This window comes from Schistocerca americana, chromosome 2 (genome assembly GCF_021461395.2).
Source record: "Schistocerca americana isolate TAMUIC-IGC-003095 chromosome 2, iqSchAmer2.1, whole genome shotgun sequence".
NCBI classification, from domain to species: Eukaryota; Metazoa; Arthropoda; class Insecta; order Orthoptera; family Acrididae; genus Schistocerca; species Schistocerca americana.
Window position 1 is genome coordinate 12085944 of NC_060120.1, and position 17415 is coordinate 12103358.

Below are 17415 nucleotides of genomic sequence, written 5' to 3' on the forward strand. Positions count from 1 at the left end.
TCCTCCCCTTTAATGGCCTAGGTAGCAGATACGGACCAATTAAGCAGTCCCCAACAACACCGACCCACACAATAAAGAAGAACCGCACTTGAAGAGCGCTAGTAACTATGGCATGTAGGTTATCCTCACTCCAAATATGCGATTTGTGCATGTTGAAGACTCCGTCACGCCTGAACGTTGCTTCATCGGTAAACAACACACAGGATGGAAATGTAGGATGCATTTCACACTGTTCCAGGTACCACTGCGAAAACTGTGCTCTGGGTGGATAATCAACTGGTTCCAAGTTGTGGACACGCTGTAAGTGAAATGGACGTAACAATTACTCTCGAAGGCCTGTTCTTACATTCGTCTGATTCGTCTCCATGTTACGTGCAATTGCACGAGTGCTGATTGAAGGATCCCGCTCCACATGCTGCAAGACAGGTTCCTCAAATTGCAGCGTTCTTACCGTGCGACAATCTGCTAAGTGACCCGGTCTCACGCACACGTTGGTGCACAGCAGCAAAGGTTCGAATGATGCGGGATACGGCGATTAGGATATTGCTGTTGATAAACCTGCTGTGCAGCTCGTCCGTTGTGGTGCGCTACGCAGTACGCACCAACCATATGAGTGTACTCACTCCAGGTGTATCGCTCCATTAGTAAACAGAGACAATGCACTGCAACACTGGTGGACAGCAGTTGCCTACAACTGAAGAGCGTAACACGTCCTCTAACAATAGAAGATTGTAATACGGCCTCTAACAACCGAAGAGCGTAATACGGCCTCCACCGGTTTGAATAATCCTCAAAGGAAAAAAAAATATATATTAAGGAAAAATATTTGTTTTGATGTCCCCTACAATCTCCTAGAGTTTGTCGGTTTAAATACTTTTCACCCTGTAGAACTGTTGCCACGAGTATAGAACACATGTTACGCTTTTGTACTGGGAAGATTTGGTTGCAGCGCCATTAGGTTATTTTGACAATTATGTGTGGTTACCTAAATAAGTAGAATGGCTACATAGATATTATTACGCACAGCAGAATGTACAACAGCGACTGTATGGTGCAGTTGCCATGCGTCTTTTGAATGGTCAGAACCACGTGCAGACCGCATGCCACAGGCAACAGAGAAGCAGCCACTGTGATGACAGTGTGCATATCCCACATAACCCATTAAAATAAACTGTACCTCAATGCGTAAACGTCCATAGATGATTAGATCTTAGGTCTCAATGTTGTGTGGAAAACTGGCAGAAAGTATTCAGACTATGACTATAACAATGCTCAGCCAGTCAGTCGACGTTGGCCTTGGCGGCATTGGGGGAAAGGGGGGGGTAGGGGGGGTAGGGGGGGGGGGGGTGTTGGAGGGAGAGGGAGGCGCGTTCAGTGAGGGAATCAGGTCTGTCTGCAGTCGAGCAGAAAAGCAGTGGCTGGGGTACTCTAGAGACTTTGGTAGGAGTGGGGAGATTAATACACTCCTGGAACTTGAAATAAGAACACCGTCAATTAATTGTCCCAGGAAGGGGAAACTTTATTGACACATTCCTGGGGTCAGAGACATCACATGATCACACTGACAGAACCACAGGCACATAGACACAGGCAACAGAGCATGCACAATGTCGGCACTAGTACAGTGTATATCCACCTTTCGCAGCAATGCAGGCTGCTATTCTCCCATGGAGACGATCGTAGAGATGCTGGATGTAGTCCTGTGGAACGGCTTGCCATGCCGTTTCCACCTGGCGCCTCAGTTGGACCAGCGTTCGTGCTGGACGTGCAGACCGCGTGAGACGACGCTTCATCCAGTCCCAAACATGCTCAATGGGGGACAGATCCGGAGATCTTGCTGGCCAGGGTAGTTGACTTACACCTTCTAGAGCACGTTGGGTGGCACGGCATACATGCGGAAGTGCATTGTCCTGTTGGAACAGCAAGTTCCCTTGCCGGTCTAGGAATGGTAGAACGATGGGTTCGATGACGGTTTGGATGTACCGTGCACTATTCAGTGTCCCCTCGACGATCACCAGTGGTGTACGGCCAGTGTAGGAGATCGCTCCCCACACCATGATGCCGGGTGTTGGCCCTGTGTGCCTCGGTCGTATGCAGTCCTGATTGTGGCGCTCACCTGCACGGCGCCAAACACGCATACGACCATCATTGGCACCAAGGCAGAAGCGACTCTCATCGCTGAAGACGACACGTCTCCATTCGTCCCTCCATTCACGCCTGTCGCGACACCACTGGAGGCGGGCTGCACGATGTTGGGGCGTGAGCGGAAGACGGCCTAACGGTGTGCGGGACCGTAGGCCAGCTTCATGGAGACGGTTGCGAATGGTCCTCGCCGATACCCCAGGAGCAACAGTGTCCCTAATTTGCTGGGAAGTGGCGGTGCGGTCCCCTACGGCACTGCGTAGGATCCTACGGTCTTGGCTTGCATCCGTGCGTCGCTGCGGTCCGGTCCCAGGTCGACGGGCACGTGCACCTTCCGCCGACCACTGGCGACAACATCGATGTACTGTGGAGACCTCACGCCCAACGTGTTGAGCAATTCGGCGGTACGTCCACCCGGCCTCCCGCATGCCCACTATACGCCCTCGCTCAAAGTCCGTCAACTGCACATACGGTTCACGTCCACGCTGTCGCGGCATGCTACCAGTGTTAAAGACTGCGATGGAGCTCCGTATGCCACGGCAAACTGGCTGACACTGACGGCGGCGGTGCACAAATACTGCGCAGCTAGCGCCATTCGACGGCCAACACCGCGGTTCCTGGTGTGTCCGCTGTGCCGTGCGTGTGATCATTGCTTGTACAGCCCTCTCGCAGTGTCCGGAGCAAGTATGGTGGGTCTGACACACCGGTGTCAATGTGTTCTTTTTTCCATTTCCAGGAGTGTAGAGATGAGGAGTGTGAGAGAGGCATCCAAAGAGTGCCGAGAATGCTTACACAGTGGCATGACCTTCACAGCAATACCTCAAACCATCGTGATACGAATTTCACACCACCGATACATCCAAGGTTCCACGACTGTTTGCCGAACAGGAATCGATTGGAACGGAAGCAAGGAAGTAACTTTTCAGTGAGCTGGCAGGTGTGAGAACTTGGACTCCAACGCAATGTACACTACTAGACATTAAAATTGCTACACCAAGAAGAAATGCAATGATAACCGGTTATTCATTGGACAAATATATTATACTGGAACTGACATGTGATTACATTTTCACGCAATTTTGGGTGCATAGATCCTGAGAAATCAGTACCCAGAACAATCACCTCTGGCCCTAATAACAGCCTTGATACGTTGGCCATTAAGTTAAACAGAGCGTGTACAGGCACAGCTGCCCATGCAGCTTCAACACGATACCACAATTCATCGAGAGTAGTGACTGGCGTATTGTGACGAGCCAGTTGCTTGGCCACCATTCACCAGACGTTTTCAATTGGTGAGAGGTCTGGAGAATGTGCTGGCCAGGGTAGCAGTCGAACATTTTCTGTATCGAGAAAGGCCCGTACAGGACCTGCAACATGCATTCGCGCATTATCCTGTTGAAATGTAGGGTTTCACAGGGATCGAATGAAGGCTAGAGCTACGGGTCGTAACACATCTGAACTGTAACATCCTCTGTTCAAAGTGCCGTCAATGGGAACAAGAGGCGACCGAGACGTGTAACCAATGGCACCCCATACCATCACGCCGGGTGATCAGTATGGCGATGACGAATAGACGCTTCCAACATGTGTTCACCGCGATATCGCCAAACACGGATGCGACCATCATGATACTGTAAACATAAACTGGATTCATCCGAAAAAAATGACGTTTTGTCATTCGTGCACCCAGGTTCGTCGTTGAGTACACCAAGGCAGGCGCTCCTGTCTGTGATGCAGCGCCAAGGGTAACCGCAGCCATGGTCTCCGAGCTGATAGTCCATGCTGCTGCAAACGTCGTCGAACTGTTCGTGAATATGGTTGTTGTCTTGCAAACGTCCTCATCTGTTGACTCAGGGATCGAGACGTGGCTGCACGATCCGTTAGAGCGATACGGATAAGATGTCTATCATCTCGACTGCTAGTGATACGAGGCCGTTGGGATCCAGCACGGCGTTCCGTATTACCCTCCTGAACCCACCGATTCCATATTCTGCTAACAGTCACTGGATCTCGACCAACGCGAGCAGTAATGTCGCGGTACGATAAACCACAATCGCGATAGGCTACAATCCTACCTTTGTAAAAATCGGAAACGTGATGGTAGGCTTTTCTCCTCCTTTCACGAGGCATCACAACAACGTTTCACCAGGCAACGCCGGTCAACTGCTGTTTGTGTATGAGAAATCGGTTGGAAACTTTCCTCATTTCAGCACGTTGTAGGTGTCGCCACCGGCGCCAACCTTGTGTGATTGCTCTGAAAAGCTAATCATTTGCATATCACAGCATCTTCTGCTTGTCGGTTAAATTTCGCGTCTATAGCACGTCATCTTCGTGGTGTAGCAATTTTAATGGCCAGTAGTGTAGAATGCAGAGGTAAAATAATTTCCCAACTGCAAGCGAGAGGACTGGAACAAGGAAGTACACTAGAAAGTACAATAGTGCCTCTAGATGGAAGCAAAATTGTCTGTAAATTCGTATCTGATCGAGACTACGAACATGAACTGCCCCTGAGGTCAGATAGCGATCAGTTTTATCTGTGTCGCCTTTTTGAAAACGTCATCGTCAATTAAGTGAAGAATCATGAGGTATGTGAATTTTAATGTAGCTTGATAATCCGAAATCACTCGAGCCAACGGGAAGTGCGTACAGCCATTTTCGAGGAGTAGGGGCACTAGCGTCCACAAAACTGAAGTCAGCGTGACCCGAATCGAGGCTGCGGCAGGTCGAAGTTTCAACGACCGGCTTACGAATACTAACAGCGACGTAAATAAAAATTTATAGTGTGCACGGACCGACAACTCTTCACTACGACGCGGTGAAAGAGTTCACGGAAGTGATGAAGGGAAAATAGGAAATTGGACATGATAAAGTTACGGATTGTCATAGGAGGTAAGAGCAAGTGTGGTATGTGCTGAGACTGCCTTCAATGGAGCCAACGATTTAAACAAATATTTGATACCACATTAGTGATGCCTATGAGGGGCAGCAGAGAGGGCGATGCTCATTGTTTGTTTTACTATCCTACAATTTTAATGTAGGTCGATGACTAGAAATTACTTGAGCCTCATGAAAGAGAGAAACAAGCGGGTGTAATCATCCAGCAATAGCAAAGCAAAACAAGCAAAATGAGAGGACAGTGCACAGAAGTGTAAATATGTTAAGTGCAGTGAAACTGCTGTGTGTAAATGCAAATCCTCGACCCTAGAACTTAGAACTACTTAAACCTAACTGACCTAAGGACATCAACAACACCCAGCCATCACGAGGCAGAGAAAATCCCTGATCCCGCCGGGAATCGAACCCGGGAACCCGGGCGTGGGAAGCGAGAACGCTACCGCACGGCCACGAGATGCGGGCGTACACGGAGAATATGAAGAAGAATAAAATAAACAGCAAAAAAAAAAATCTAACCACTGAATATGCTTTAAAATAAAGCAAAACGCGTCTGGTGTTGAAAAGGTTTTTATTACTGTTGTTAAAAAAGGCAATTAATCTTTATAACTTGTGTATGTGCCGTTGCGAGAAAGAAGAGGCAAAAAAAGAAGACAGCATGTACAGAAACACAGTTTAAAAAAAAAGAATCAGAAGAGCTCAACGCCAATATTTGCCAATTTCTCGTAAGTGAAGTTGAAGAGCGTCGTCTGAACTATGACAAGATGAGAGGAAACACGGATTTTGGTAGGGCAGCCGAGAAATCTTTGACTATCTTAGCAAATATGGTGTGAAAGGGTCAACTTGTAACAACTAACGAAATATTGATGGCTCTTCTATAGAGCATGATCTGAAGAATTATTACCTGACGCTGTTGTAAGTTGTGTCGGTGTCTAGTGAATTCACTTACTTGATGAAAGTCACTTACAACAACGGACTAAACGCTGTTCATTATTACAGCGTGACGATAGGATCAACTACAGGGAATATCTTTATAGTATTAAGAAAGCATATGCTCGCTAACTGGCCGTTCCACGAGATACAAAACCGTTGAGACTTCTGTAGCCACTTTCTGACGAACTGCCCATCAGCATGTGTCTCGGGATATTCGGCCGATGTCTACTAAACGATTTTCCTGGAGTTCACCATTTGCACGAATGACTGGCATTGTCCGCCACCGGTATTTGCGGAGGGACCTGTCAGAATGACAGCCATACGCGCTGGCGAATCGTCAGGAAAATCGTTAAACAAACGTCGGCCGAATATCCCTGGCAAAGCCAATATCTGGTACATCATTCCACGAAATAAATGACATGAGTAAATTAGAAACGTACTCACCTAATGAAATCCTGTACCGCCGGCTCACTCAGCTGAGCCCTAACCACGTTAACCCCCATGTCTGTTGAAATCGCAACAGACAATACAGGTGACATATCAGTCATAGCTACAAAATCCATTTGCCTTATCAGTTTGTATGTCACAGATATATCGATCTGTGTAAGATTCTCGTGGGATATCTGAAGAAAAAGAAAGCATAAATATTAGAGTAGATCATAACTATGTGCATATTACATAGTAAATCAGTGTATCTTTGCCCTCTAACGCTAAGGTTCAATAGACGGTCCTGTCAAATGTGCAGAAGCACGGACGAAATGGCGGAGTGATTAAGACATCGGAAAATCCGAAGAAATTCTGGTCGTATGTAAAGTACACAAGCGGCAAGACGCAGTCAATACCTTCCCTGCACAGTTCCGATGGTACTGTTACCGACGACTGTGCCGCTAAAGCGGAGTTATTGAACGCAGTTTTCCGAAATACCTTCACCAGGGAAGACGAGTGGAATATTCCATAATTTGAAACACGAACAGCTGCTAGTATGAGTTTCTTAGAAGTAGATACCTTAGGGGTTGCGAAGCAACTCAAATCGCTTGATACGGACAAGTCTTCAGGTCCAGATTGTATACCGACTAGGTTCTTTTCAGATTACTCTGATACAATAGCTCCTTACTTAGCAATCATGTACAACCGCTCGCTCACCGATAGATCTGTACCTACAGATTGGAAAATTTCGCAGGTCGCACCAGTGTTTAAGAAGGGTAGTAGAAGTAATGCATTTAAATACAGACCTATATCATTGACGTCGGTTTGCAGTAGGGTTTGGAGCATATCCTGTATTCAAACATTATGAATCACCTCGAAGGGTACGATCTATTGATGCGTAATCAGTATGGTTTCAGAAAACATCGTACTTGTGCAACGCAGCTAGCTCTTTATTCGCACTAAGTAATGGCCGCTATCGACAGGGGATCTCAAGCTGATTCCGTATTTCTAGATTTCCGGAAAGTTGTCGACACCGTTCCTCACAAACAACTTCTAATCAAGCTGCATGCCTATGGGGTATCGTCTCAGTTGTGCGACTGGATTTGTGATTTCCTCTCAGGAAGGTCGCAGTTCGTAGTAATAGACGGCAAATCATCGAGTAAAACTGAAGTGATATCAGGTGTTCCCCAAGGAAGCGTCCTGGGACCTCTGCTGTTCCTGATCTACACTCCTGGAAATGGAAAAAAGAACACATTGACACCGGTGTGTCAGACCCACCATACTTGCTCCGGACACTGCGAGAGGGCTGTACAAGCAATGATCACACGCACGGCACAGCGGACACACCAGGAACCGCGGTGTTGGCCGTCGAATGGCGCTAGCTGCGCAGCATTTGTGCACCGCCGCCGTCAGTGTCAGCCAGTTTGCCGTGGCATACGGAGCTCCATCGCAGTCTTTAACACTGGTAGCATGCCGCGACAGCGTGGACGTGAACCGCATGTGCAGTTGACGGACTTTGAGCGAGGGCGTATAGTGGGCATGCGGGAGGCCGGGTGGACGTACCGCCGAATTGCTCAACACGTGGGGCGTGAGGTCTCCTCAGTACATCGATGTTGTCGCCAGTGGTCGGCGGAAGGTGCACGTGCCCGTCGACCTGGGAACGGACCGCAGCGACGCACGGATGCACGCCAAGACCGTAGGATCCTACGCAGTGCCGTAGGGGACCGCACCGCCACTTCCCAGCAAATTAGGGACACTGTTGCTTCTGGGGTATCGGCGAGGACCATTCGCAACCGTCTCCATGAAGCTGGGCTACGGTCCCGCACACCGTTAGGCCGTCTTCCGCTCACGCCCCAACATCGTGCAGCCCGCCTCCAGTGGTGTCGCGACAGGCGTGAATGGAGGGACGAAAGGGGACGTGTCGTCTTCAGCGATGAGAGTCGCTTCTGCCTTGGTGCCAATGATGGTCGTATGCGTGTTTGGCGCCGTGCAGGTGAGCGCCACAATCAGGACTGCATACGACCGAGGCACACAGGGCCAACACCCGGCATCATGGTGTGGGGAGCGATCTCCTACACTGGCCGTACACCACTGGTGATCGTCGAGGGGACACTGAATAGTGCACGGTACATCCAAACCGTCATCGAACCCATCGTTCTACCGTTCCTAGACCGGCAAGGGAACTTGCTGTTCCAACAGGACAATGCACGTCCGCATGTATCCCGTGCCACCCAACGTGCTCTAGAAGGTGTAAGTCAACTACCCTGGCCAGCAAGATCTCCGGATCTGTCCCCCATTGAGCATGTTTGGGACTGGATGAAGCGTCGTCTCACGCGGTCTGCACGTCCAGCACGAACGCTGGTCCAACTGAGGCGCCAGGTGGAAATGGCATGGCAAGCAGTTTCACAAGACTACATCCAGCATCTCTACGATCGTCTCCATGGGAGAATAGCAGCCTGCATTGCTGCGAAAGGTGGATATACACTGTACTAGTGCCGACATTGTGCATGCTCTGTTGCCTGTGTCTATGTGCCTGTGGTTCTGTCAGTGTGATCATGTGATGTATCTGACACCAGGAATGTGTCAATAAAGTTTCCCCTTCCTGGGACAATGAATTCACGGTGTACTTATTACAATTTCCAGGAGTGTATATAAATGACCTGGGCGACAATCTGAGCAGTTCTCTTAGGCTGTTCGCAGATGATGCTGTAATTTACCGTCTAGTAAGGTCATCCGAAGACCAGTATCAGTTGCAAAGCGATTTAGAAAATATTGCTGTATGGTGTGGCAGGTTGCAGTTGACGCTAAATAACGAAAAGTGTGAGGTGATCCACATGAGTTCCAAAAGAAATACGTTGGAATTCGATTACTCGATAAATAGTACAATTCTCAAGGCTGTCAATTCAACTAAGTACCTGGGTGTAAAAATTACGAGCAGCTTCAGTTGGAAAGACCACATAGGTAATATTGTGGGGAAGGCGAGCCAAAGGTTGCATTTCATTGGCAGGACACTTAGAAGATACAACAAGTCCACTAAAGAGACAGCTTACACTACACTCATTCGTCCTCTGTCAGAATATTGTTGCGCGGTGTGGGATCCTTACCAGGTGGGATTGACGGAGGACATTGAAATGGTGCAAAAAAGGGCAGCTCGTTTTGTATAGGGGAGAGAGTGTGGCAGATATGATGCGCGAGTTGGGATGGAAGTCATTAAAGCAAAGACGTTTTTCGTCGCGGCGAGATCTATTTACGAAATTTCAGTCACCAATTTCTCTTCCGAATACGAAAATATTTTGTTGAGCCCAACCTACATAGGTAGGAACGATCATCAAAATAAAATGAGAGAAATCAGAGCTCGAATAGAAAGGTTTAGGTGTTGGTTTTTTCCGCACGCTGTTCGGGAGTGGAATGGTAGAGAGATAGTATGATTGTGGTTCGATGAACCCCCTGTCCAGCACTTAAATGTGAATTGCAGAGTAATCATGTAGATGTAGATGTAGACTGGTATTCAAGAGAACGGCCCTTCAGCTCCCCGTCTGCTCATCGACATTGAGTTCCCCCGCTTAAGACAAATACGAATGTGGTTTGTTTCAAAACGAAGTGCTCAGTTCCCTTCCTTATCTTTGACCAGTTCGAGAGGCACGACCAGCTTTCATCAAAACACATCAGCCTGCCACAGTGCCATCCAATGAGCTCTCGCATGACACCACTAAAGACATAAACGTCAGTGGTTTGCGGCCAGTGGAACGCAAGCAACAGGGCGTCTGGCTTGGAGATGTCCTCGGAGCAATCTATTCGTAACAGCGGTGCCAAGTGATGCTCAAATTGCTTCTGCAGATGCAGTACGATGCGTCAGAGCCATACGCTGAACACAATGATGGTCTTCCCTCTCAGGAGTGCCACGTGGCAGTCCAGAGACCGGTCTTCTTGCGACCGTACATTCCAGTGACCACAACTGCCAGCAGTCATGTACAGTCGTGGACAAAACGAGCGCGACCCGTCGCCTTTTCGTTATACTGATCCACGCAGCTTTAAAGTCTGCTACACAGCATAACGGGCAAGGCGACGAAGTGCTGCCAACATACTACGCACAGGCCTGAAATTGAAAATCTATCCGAACTTTGTCAGACTGTTTTCAATCATGTTGTTGTGTACATAGTTCTGCGTAGTCAGCACGTACACAACTTTCCCACTAGAGCGCGCCCCGCTACGCACAACAGCGCAGGCGCAGCGCTCGTTCGTCTCTGCACTACGAGATGGCGCTGCTTTAGAGACGGACCAAATTCTGCTTCCGCCGATCCGCGTATTAATATGTAACGCAGCCAATGAGATTGCTGCTAACGTAGAACCTTTTCTCCTCGCAGATCAACCTCGCGCAGTGATACCTGAACGCGCGAGGTATTGTAACGAGTGTAGAGACCTCCAATTAGTCAGTCTCCATTAGTCTGCATTAGTCTGTAGTCAAGTTTCAGTCTGCACCTAATAAGATTATCATATTCCTGTACATAGCCATTAGGAGAAATGTATAGACACTTTGTCAAGTATCAGAGATATGTGAGAATAAGATTAACGTACCAAGACCAAGGGAACTTCTGATTGTCAACTGTAAACATCATCCAGAATCAAGTTACGTAATATCTATGTGTTTTATTATTTTAATAAATGTGTGTGAAAATTAATCAAGTTCTGTTTAAAGTTGGTCACCGTCAATCTGCTACTCTGAGCGTGCAAGTGGCATTTCTATCTTCTGACCTAACGGCAGAAGATAAACAAGCCACGATAAGACCACGAGACATATTGCTGACCGTTGCCTACTTCGTTAGAGCGACAAGTCAAATAATCTGATGGTGTGTGTACCGAAGGTCTTACAGTACGCACACTACACATGTGTAACGCTTTATTAATACAGGTTAATGTGTTAAACACAACACGTAAATATAGGATATAAATGAAAGAAGAAACGCTAATTAGTATGAACTGTACTAACGAAAATGAATTTTAGCTTATCGAGATAAGATAACTGTTTTAGTGAGACAAAGTACCCCAGATTGTTACGAATTAGCAACATATTATGCGCATTCGGCCGCGAAACGGTCGGTGTCAACGTCCAGACCAGTGATACTGGATTACTGTTCCTGACCTACCATGAAAGTTTGCAAATTTAGCAATTCGTGAAGATTCGTAACGAAATTCAGTTAAAAATCTTTCAGTGCCACATTTAAGTCAATTCACTTATTGACAGAAGCGGAAAAAGTAGGCAGTAATAAGTATGAAATTCTGCAAGAGTTTTATATTGACACCGACAAGCGCCGGTACAGAATAAAGGTGCAATAAAAAGTATTGGGGGCGCGAGAATTTCTTAAAATTGCATCACTGATAGTCTATGCTTCCATCGAGATGAGAACCGAAAACAAACCAGACCTCCTTTGCAGTAGCAAACACCTTTCACTACGCTAGCAGACAACCCAGTCAAACAGCCCTCTATTATTACCCCAGACATGAATATGCCGCAATGAAAATGGCAAAGTGATCTGCAGTTTCTGTTGCATAGAGCTTTCTGGACTCAAAAACAAGAATTTTCTACCTTTATGTTACCGGTTATGTGACAATCATTCGGGATGTTTATCGAAATAACAAAATACTGTTATTAGCGAGTAAATTTAGTAGGATAATTCTGCACCACCCCAGGGAATAAACGGCGACATACACCAATGAGAAATGCAGATGATAAACGGGTATTCATTGGACAAATATATTATATCAGAACTGCCTGTGATTGCATTTTCACGCAATTTGGATGCACAGATCCTGAGAAACCAGTACCCACAACAACCACATCTGGCCGTAATAAAGGTCTTGATACGCCTGGGCATTGAGTCAAACAGAGCTTGGATGGCGGGTGCAGGTACAGCTGTCCATGCAGCTTCAACACGATACCACAGTTCATCAAGAGTAGTGACTGGCGTATTGTGACGAGCCAGTTGCTCGGCCACCATTGACCAGACTTATCAATTGGTGAAAGATCTGGAGAATGTCCTGGCCAGATCAGCAGTCGAACATTTTCTGAATCCAGAAAGGCTCGTACAGGACCTGCAATATGCGGTCGTGCATTATCCTGCTGAAATACAGGATTTCGCAGGGATCCGTGGGTCGTAACAGATCTGAAAAGCAACGTCCACTGTTCAAAGTGCCGTCAATGCGAACAAGAGGTGACCGAGACGTGTAACCAATGGCACCCCATACCATCACGCCGGGTGATACGCCAGTATTGCGATGACTAATACACGCTTCCAATGTGCGTTCACCGCGATGTCGCCAAACAAGGATGCGACCATCATGATGCTGTAAACAGAACCTGGATTCATCCGGAAAAAATGACGTTTTGCCATTCGTGCACCCAGGTTCTTCGTTGAGTACACCATCGCAGGCGCACCTGTCTGTGATGCAGCGTCAAGGGTAACCGCAGCCATGGTGTACGAGCTGATAGTTCATGCTGCTGCAAACGTCGTCGAACTGTTCGTGCATATGATTGTTGTCTTGCAAACGTTCCCATCTGTTGACTCGGGGAACGAGATGTGGCTGCACGATCCGCTACAGCCATGCGGATAAGATGCCTGTCATCTCGACTGCTAGTGATACGAGGCCGTTTGGATCCAGCACGGCGTTCCGTATTACCCTCCCGAACCCACCAATTCCATATTCTGCCAGCAGTCATTGGATCTCGACCAACGCGAGCAGCAATGTCGCGCTACGATAAACCGCAATCGCGATAGGCTACAATCCGACCTTTATCAAAGTCGGATACGTGATGGTAGGCATTTCTCCTCCTTACTCGATGCATCACAACAACGTTTCACCAGGCAACGCCGGTCAACTGCTGGTTGTGTAATTTTGTATCAGCTTGTACCTAATGTTGTGTAATCTATTAGTGCATCACGTCCGCTCTATGGCAGAGATTGTATGAAACAGACAGTATTTATACGGGAAAATTTTTTTTCATTATATTCTCTTAACGTAAAGATATTGAATGTTAAAGTTTGTCTGGACTTTTGAAACAATACGCCAGTTAATGGAAGCCTGTGGTTGCTCAAATTGGTGAGGTACTTACTTACATTAGGCAGCAACAAAGCTCATTGGCCGTGGGCTGTTACAGCCCATCTTAGAAGAGTTTCGTCCCGCGTTCTGGCTCAGATAGATTGACTACGAGGGCTAAATTATCGAGAAATAAGGATCTAGCTTCATAGAGGAAGAATGTGTCTTCAGTGGCTGTAAAACTTTCGGCAACGTGTTCAGTAATGCTTTCCGATGAGTAACAGCATGATAAAAGACATGATAAACCGAACAACAGCATTAATTTCCCATTTTCATTAGAGTTTTATTAATTAAAGCCCATTTTTCATTCTTATTTCATGTAAGACCCCTTGGGGTACTAGAAGATAGTGTTTAGATACATTGGCTCGCTGACCAGTAGGGAACTGCATTATGTTTCTGCGAACCAAGGTGATCAATGTAGCAAGATTATTTTCTAGAAGAATACGCCATATGTGTTTAGTGGAGTTTACGGAAAGTGGATTATGGAAACACTCCTTTAAAAACTGCTAGTGACCACTGAAAAACAGCGCCACAGGTTCAAGAGTCGTAGACAGAAACCGTTCATGACATTATTTCGCTTTATATATTTAGAGATGGAAGTATAAGCCTCCGAAAAGTTTAGTGGAAAAACAATGGATATGGCTGATTAGAGTAATTTGTTATTTCAATTGATATTCGTAACGGTCACGATGAAACCTATCCTAAAATGTATACATTTGCAGATAACGATTATGCAGAAGAATTTTGAAAGACAACTCACCGTGAGGGGATCGGTTGTGAAAAACGTAACCTCGTGGCCGCGTTGAAGCAAAGCCTTCGTTAAAATTTGAAATGGCTTTTGGTGGCTGATGGATGCTGTTGGTGCTACGATCAATATCTTGGAGGCGGACGCATCGCGCACCAGCACCACCATCAGTAGAACTACGTTGAGCAACCACCCTGGAACAACGATTTAAAAATACAGATTTAGATTGCAGTCCAAACTCCTGGATAGAAAGCAACGTACAAAAATAAAAATGGCTAATTTGAGACTACAGATGTGATTCCAGGGCAGCTCATGATCATTACAAGTACCGACGTCTGACAATGCTTAAATTTGTATTAACTATCTGCTTTGCCTGGTGGTCTCATCTTTCTATCCTCTTGACAAACATTTGAATTTATAGGCATAGTTACTCACAAATGGGAAGTGCAGTCAGACATGTACACAATGACTAAATAAATGTTGGATTTCTTTCATACCAAGGCCTACGCTTGAAAGTGTTCAAATAACTAGGCATCAAATGAATATCTGTACTGCCAGTTGCAGTTGTCGCTCAACCGCAAACAAGCTACTAATGTCAAAAAAATCGGCTTAGCCATTACGTCTCACTCATTTCAATACTTTCAGAAAACCAGTAAGTACTACAATATTTAAAAAATTAAAATTAAAAAAAAATATTAAAATTCTGCTATTACTGAGATCTTTCGCCATTCACTGATAAAAGTGAATTTAAATTTTATATAAGATTCTTACTGTTCATTTTGGCTGGACGGCGCCTGTAAGAAGCGCTCAGATTTCGCAGAGCTGCCCTGGTTTTGCTTTACAGCCCCGTGTCGTAATCTCAGAACTGCATGTCTAGCACAGACCGGGATTCTGTCTTGCAACTGAGGTATCTGCTTTTGTGTGCAGGTGTTCTTATCTTGTAGAGTAAGCGTACCGTGGATAACGCAACTGATAAAGTGTGTATTCTGCTGCTCATGGTGAGTAGTAATACTCTCTTTCAGATACCGTCAAATGTCACATGATGTAGCAGTATTGCCAGCCATAGATAACGCAATTGATAAAGTGTACGTTCATCTTCTCACGCTCAGTGGCAATACTTCCGTTTAGATGTCATCAAATGTCACATGCTGTAGCAGTATTGCCATTAAGATACGGGACAGAGATGAGAAGCAAATTTTAGGATACATATTTCGACCGTAACTTGTAAAGTTGTGCAACTGCGGTGTATTTTTACAGCATAGACGAGCTCTCTTTGAGAGAGATAGATGTCGCACAGTATTTGCGCCTAAATTGACAGTGTAAGTGTTGTAATGTGGCGCATTGGACGTTGTTGTTTCGATGTCAGTGGTTGTTTCTCCATTCCTGTTGCTTGTCAGCTGTCTTCCTCGTAATAGCATAACTGCAGCAATGCGACATCGCCAAATATTTACTCTACGTATTCGTATCTAGTCTTGCCGCTGCCACCCATTCCTTTCACCGCCCCTAAGCTACATTTCCGAACAACAAGTCATGCCGTCAAGGGGCTTTCCGGTCTTTTAGCCTAATTTTTATGAAAAAATTGTTTTTCCGTACAAATCTTTATTAACAAACAAAAGTAGATATCCTAGAAACTATTTGTTAATATTTGGACGATAAATTTATGAGCCTATGCATCACAAAATGGGGAATTGATCAGTCAAACAGTTCGCACAATTGAGGGTGAAAAATACGTCTACAATAAAAAATAAACATATTTACATTATCATAATTAAATTCTCGATGGCGTCACCCTCGAAAATCAAAATTCCTGAAGTGCATTTCAAAATGATGGCCGCTTGAAACGTAGGTACTGAAACGCAACCTACGTATTTTGTTGCTTTTAAATGTTAATAAATAACGAGCACTGTGAAAATGCATTTTTGTTTTGAGGTTCACATCAGAATTACGTTGTATTAAATAGAAAATGGAATCAAATTTTACCTATCAGTTTTTTTTATGTGAACAATTTTAAAATCTATGTGTCGAGAAATAAGCACTTAAAGTTTTGAATTCGACTTCTGTGCATATAATTTTAAAATCTTTCTGCTTACATGTTAATCTGCTACTATTGTAAGATCTTATTTTCTAAAAAGCCAGTCTCTCTAGCCGCAGTTCTAGCATCGATGCTGCTTTGGTCTGAAGGATTGATTTTCAGGTATAAAGATTACTTTCCCGACATGATCCTTTTGATCACATACGCTCAAGACCACCAGGAGTCAAAATACGCAAGAAAATAATTTTTTGAAATATCAAGACGGGAAAGCCTCTTTAATGTGCCCAACCATTCTATCCGTCCGACTCTCAATTTTCTTTATTAAGCATTTCTTCCCGTTAACTCGTTACAGGACGCCATCATTCCATACCCGATCGATTCACATGTTTTTCAACACCTTCTTGTAACATTACTTTCAAGGTTTGTAATCGTCGCATTCGTTTTCTTCCCCATGTTGGTGTTCCGCATTTACACTCTGCTCTTCTCCAACACGGCGTTACATGAACTTTCTCTCGTACGCACGTTTATATTTTTGAACGTTAGATGCCGTTTGTATCATTAAAACGACTATCTATTTGTCTTAGTGTGTATCTTAGTAAAAGATGGCCAAAGAGTTGGTTCAAATAGCCGTGAGCACTATGGGACTTAACATCTGTGGTCATCAGTCCTCTAGAATTTAGAACTACTTAAACGTAACTAACCTATGGACATCACACACATCCATGCCCGAGGCAGGATTCTAACCTGCGACCGTAGCGGTCTCGCGGTTCCAGACTGTAGTGCCTAGAACCGCACGGCCACACAGGCCGGGGCCAAAGAGTAAATGATGAGTTATTTAAAAGGTTTTAGTCCATGATTTGTTGCATCTGTGGTCTACGGACAGCGTCTTTGACTAAAGATCAAATTGTGCTGGGTCCCGCGTTGGAATACAGCAAGTGCTTAAGTAATGAAGACTTCAGGTGTAAAAAGTCACCCTCATTCTGCCAACGGCCTTGTCAAAGAGGGCGGAGGAACAGACATAGTTTCGGAGCAGCTTCTTGCCGCTCGGGTAGGAAACTGCACCTAAAAGGCGAAAGAATCTGCAGTGACCAATGGCATAGGGATGCGTGTATCCACGCATGCGGCGTGTAATTGAAGAAAATTTCGTGACGAC

The 17415-nt window shown here is 45.7% G+C and overlaps 1 protein-coding gene across 1 annotated transcript in view; it reads right to left on the minus strand.

Annotated features, from left to right (window-relative positions):
* The window catches only part of LOC124596629 (UDP-glucosyltransferase 2-like), a 96286-nt gene extending 81278 nt beyond the window's left edge, over positions 1-15008 (minus strand). The window contains exons 1-3 of the mRNA XM_047135858.1: positions 15002-15008; positions 14246-14424; positions 6412-6590 (exon numbers count right to left, since the gene is read on the minus strand). Of these exons, the coding sequence (XP_046991814.1) occupies positions 6412-6590; positions 14246-14424; positions 15002-15008 (365 nt within the window). The remainder of the gene's footprint in view (positions 1-6411; positions 6591-14245; positions 14425-15001) is intronic.
* Between the last annotated feature and the right edge of the window lie 2407 nt (positions 15009-17415).